The sequence below is a fragment of the Odontesthes bonariensis genome, chromosome 4 (assembly GCF_027942865.1).
Source record: "Odontesthes bonariensis isolate fOdoBon6 chromosome 4, fOdoBon6.hap1, whole genome shotgun sequence".
Taxonomy (NCBI): Eukaryota; Metazoa; Chordata; class Actinopteri; order Atheriniformes; family Atherinopsidae; genus Odontesthes; species Odontesthes bonariensis.
In genome coordinates this window covers 21328645-21333944 of record NC_134509.1, presented here as the reverse complement: position 1 = coordinate 21333944, position 5300 = coordinate 21328645, and the positions used below count along the sequence as shown (strand labels likewise).

The 5300-nt window shown below is 41.2% G+C and overlaps 1 protein-coding gene across 1 annotated transcript; it reads left to right on the top strand.

Moving 5' to 3' along the window:
- Window positions 1-4193: 4193 nt before the first annotated feature.
- Window positions 4194-5087, top strand: LOC142378149 (myeloid-associated differentiation marker-like). Its single transcript, XM_075462378.1, has one exon. The coding sequence runs from the start codon at window positions 4194-4196 to the stop codon at window positions 5085-5087; it is 894 nt and encodes a 297-aa protein (XP_075318493.1).
- Window positions 5088-5300: the final 213 nt, after the last annotated feature.

Genomic DNA, 5300 nt, shown 5'->3' with positions numbered 1-5300 from the left:
ACATGGTAGCGTGGCGCTCTAAGTTTGAATGTCTCACATTTATACACAAATAAACAACAATGAAAAGATCATCTACCAAGGTAGCGTAACAAAAAGGAGTTCCTTATAATCACAATTCCGTGTGGAAACTTGAATTTAGCTGCAGCATTTAAGGAGAAGAAGAAGACAGTCTTTGCAGCTGTTCCTTCTTCACAGACCACATCACACATATCTCACTGTGGGGCGCTTTGTGGTCGAACTTGTTTACAAGAATGAGGAAGTTTAATTTTGCAGCAGATTATCTACTATGATTATCTGATAGCTTTCTCAACGTCAATCATAAAACCATTTTTGTGTGTTCTGACTGTCTGAGACATAAATTATGATGGCAATCTATAATTCAGGTTCCTGGCAGTGAAGCAACACACATTTTTAAGATGACCTGAGGCTCATTCTTAATCACAATTTTATAGTTATATAATCCATCCAAATGCAGATGTTATTATTTTACTTACTTTTACATCACTATTTGTTTTTATCTTGATTAATTGCAGGTGACTTAAGTTACCAAGTAACCTTAAAAAACACGTTTACATGTGATATTGTAATGGGATGAATGTGCATTCAGTGTGTCTTATTTTATTTCTGTTTTTCCTTTTAATGAAATTTCACATGAACTTGCACATGAGACACAACAGTACGGCGAACCTCCATAAATAAAAATACTGAATAAAAGGCACAGAACCTAAGATTGTAAACAATGAATATTGTGTACATGAGGGATGTCCAAAGTCTTCTGCTGTCCTGCAGGTTTTAGATGTTTCCCTGCTTCAACACAACTGATTCAGATCAATGCATCATTAGCAGGCTTGTGCAGGACTTAATAATCTTTTGAAGAGCTCCATTTCATCTGAATCAGGTGTGTTGAAGCAGGGGAAACACCTAAAACCTGCAGGACAGCGGCCCTCGAGGACAGACTTTGGACATCCCTGGTCTACATGGATCTTAGTCATATTCATTGTTCCCCTTTCACTGATTTGTCTGTGGATTTTTTTCCAATGTTGCAACCTCAGAGATCAGATATTTCCATGTGGAAATAGAAGAAGGGTCATCTCTGACCCAGGACACAATCATGGACTTCTGAGCCAGCATCAAAAGCAACTGAACCACCTCCTCGTGTTGCCTAAAAAAAGCCAGAAAAGCTTTCGGTGGCTTACGACACACATGATAACCTGAGGCACTAATGCTGTGTATATCTTTTTTAATAACAGTAAGATTTGTATTATTTTCTACTGATCATTGAGTTCAAGTTTCATCCGTTTTGACTGACAGTAAGATGGCTCATCATGATAGAATTTAAGGTAAAGATCACAAATGGTTGCAACAGTCATCTCAAGCATGTGAAACTTCCTGTGTCGCGTTTTCTGTCGGTGCTGCAAGTTTGCAGAAGCATCCCACCCCTTTAGAGACACTCAGATCTTCAGATGGATGTTTTTACACGATCATGCATAGCATTTTAATAGAAATATGATTCATGTTGGACCATGTTGCTGCAGCAGAACTCTAAAATACTATCACAACGTTGCCAGAAAACAGCAAACTCAACAAACGTTGGCTCAGCAACAGATGAACCACAAACTCACACATTTGGTTTTTTTGGCAGCTCTGCTCATCTGACATGTTTCATATATCACACGTTTTTTTTATTGCTCTTCTTGGAATGAGGAAGCTCATATTTATTTATTTTTAACTTCTCAGTGGTGTTCTTAGAACACCATTTAAGGCAATCCTGAATCAAAATCATTGCTTATCAAAAAAGTAACACAACGATTAGATGTTTTAAGTGATGCTTGAGAAAGCACAACAGAGTACTACATGTGTGAATATTAGCTCCATACTATTGCATTTCCGTGTTGTTTCGGCATTACACCAATTAGTTTTATTAAAAGATTATTTAAGTTATTTTACTATATGATTATTTGTACTTTGTTGCTTTACAGGTATCTATCAAATGCATGTAATGCAATAAATGATTGATTTTTTTTTTAAAAAGGCAATAAAGATTACCTCAGTTGGTGTTTATTGTTTCTCTTTTTCAGTAATAACACTATGCTGGCAATTTGATAGTTGGCAAACATCACATGACGGCTGAAATTACAAAAACATCCCAGTTAGACCAGCGTCTGTTGTTTTGAATTCCTTCTGCTATTTTGCTGCTCAAGAGAGAAAAAAGGTTACTAAATGCCTTTTGTTGATGATTATCATGACAAAATCCTGTATGAACAAAAATCCATCCATCCATCCTTCCATCCATTTTCCATACCCGCTTAATCAACTGTCGGGTCGTGGGGGTGCTGGAGCCTATCCCAGCTGTCATCAAGCGAGAGGGTACAACCTTGAGAGGACGCCAGTCCATCACAGGGACAAACAACACAGAGCCACTCAGAGACAAACGAGACAAACAACCACACACACACTCACACTCACTCCTAGGGATAATTTTAGAGACACAAATCAACCTAACATGCATGTTTTTGGATGGTGGGAGAAAGCCGGAGTACCCGGAGAGAACCCACGCATACACGGGGAGAACATGCAAACTCCACACGGAAAGGCCCCAGTGGGGGATCGAACCGGGAACCCTCTCGCAGTGAGGCGACGGCGCTATGAACAAGAATGTGATTTGATGTTCATCCTGATATGTGATATATATATTCATCCTGTATATTCACTACTGGAGAGTAGTGGTCAGATTTTCACTGCTGTGGAGTCGTATTTTCTTGTCCTTGCAGATTTCTCGCACCATCCTTCACTGACCTCAGAACCTTTTCCAACAAAGTCAGAAAAGAGTGCTGAAGACAAGACCATCGGCCTCGAGTCCTCTGAGAAGTTGTGTGTCCTATTGTTGCCACATGAGGGCGCACACATCCTATGAGATAATCATAATATCTGTCGTACACATACACTTAATCAGTATTTCTGTCAGTTATGATCCAGAAACCCTCCGTGTTTAATTTTGTACAAATAATTTGGAAGAATTGGTTAGGATGAAGAAAACTAGTTTGAGTGAACTGATCAAGTTACAGATAAATACGCAGCCTTGACGCACACACCGCAGCCAATACCAGTGCAGTTTATCAGCCATGCCTGTGTTTGTGAAGTGTGCCTTATTTGTTCCATCAGGAGTTTATGAACTTGAGTTTTATGACACGAGGGAATTGATGTATTCACCATCTATTTATGGCACAGAGAACAGGTGTGCTGACACACACAGGTAAAGTGATCAGTCCAGATCTTTACAAGACACTTTGTGCTGGTGTACTTTATCTACGTGTGCACGTTTATTCACTTAACCACCACATTTCCATCCCTTTTTGTGAGAGAATGCACTCACGTTTACTTCCCATACAGTTCTACAGTGAATGCATGTGTAGGATCAGGCGACGGATGATTCACAACTTGTATATTGTTTGATTAAATAAGCCGCCGGCACCCACGTTCATTTCCTTTTACACAGCTCAAACATTTTTCCAAGTGTCAGTTTGAAAAGGGAAACCAGATGCTCTTCAGAAAATCACCTTCTTCTCCCTGGGGGGTAGAGTAGGCTCACACCCACAAACAGATCTGCTGAGCAGCACTCAGATGATCCACAGCTTTTAACAAAGGAACCACATGCAGTATATGTAGTGCTCCCTCTAATTTACAACTGGTTCCTCGGAAAAAAAAGGAACAACATTTCATGAGAATTTAAAACAGGAGGAAGATAACTGTTTGCATTTGCTTTTTTATTGTGGTTACTTGCACCTACCTCTAGTGAGACTGAAAGTGCACTGCTGCAACCTCAAAAGGGAAGTAGGCGAGGTCTATTTTCACAGCAGCAGTGCTTCAGAAACATATTCCAAGAGATTGTATTTTGAAGACTTACACTGTATGCGAGATGATGACGCACTGTGTAACGCAAGACTGAAAAAGGATTCGAACCCTCAAATGATTTTTGGGTTTTTTAGACTTTTTTTTGGCCCGGCTCCGTCCATCGACTCTATTGGACTATTTTTCACGACCCAAGATTTGGTGGGTTTTTGAGGATTTATGAATTTTGAACCCTTAGACTTTTAAAAATAAATCCAGAGGAAGTGAAACTGAGGTATTTTTCGACATACCAAAAGAAGTTGTGTCTCCTGCATGCTGGATAGCTGAGATTTGACCTTGGGACGATGCCTGTGATTGTACTGGAGGCCCGGGACTTCACCAGCCCGCTTTTTCTGGTGCGAACACTGGAAATCCTTTCCAGTTGTACGGCCTTCAGTCTCGTAGCCTCACTGGGGCACGAAGAGCTAAACGATCATTCTTACGTCAACACATTCAGGATCTTCTGTATGTTTACCTGGTGTTTCTTCTTCGCGTTTACCCTCCTCATCCACATTCTCAGCACCATCCAATTTCACAGCCTCCTTCCGATTTCCTGGAAGAACCTGACAATGACAGTGGCGGTGTTGGGAGCCCTGATGAGCCTCAGTAGCTCTGTGCTGTTCTCTTGGACGGTCATGCGTCATGATAATCTGTCACCGCGTCCTGTGGCGGCTGCAGTGGCCTCCTGTCTCATCGTCCTGGCCTATTTCTCAGAGTCCTACGTGCTCTGCACCCAGGCCCAGGAGCAAAGAGGCTACATGGGCAGCATGCCTGGTCTCCTCAAGATACTCCAGCTGTGGGGAGGCTGTCAGATGATACCCCTGGTTGTGGTGTTGGTCTATGACAAAATCAATGGAATACAATACTGGCAGCTATGGACATCTGGTGTCTCATACGGCATCTGTATCCTCATGTCACTCGTCACACTGGCGGTGATTTTAGGTGACTTTGCTGGGCGATGCCTCCTACCTTTTGACAGATTTCTGGCTGGCTTCAGTCTGATCGGGGTCCTGCTCTACATGTTGGCCACAGTGATTTGTTTAACCAAAATACTGCAGCAGAGTAACCAGTCGAATCTCCTACACAAAAGCACAGAGTTGATCATCATGGAAACGGTGGTCTCCAGTATTACTCTGTTGGCTTACACAGTGGACCTTGCTTTCTCCATCAAACTGTTGTGTGACAGGAATCACGTGTGAAACTCCTTGTGAAGTTCATCATACTTTCTAATGCCTGTAAAAGTTTATAGGGGAGAAAATCATGCCTCCTGCACGTATGTAACAGTCAAACTAAACATTTTTGCTCTCAATCATTGCTGTAGAATCAAACTCTCTTTCTATTCTCAAAGAACCTCAACATGTTGTCAACATTTCAAACTTTAAATAAAAGAAGTGTATAAACTGTCCATGAAG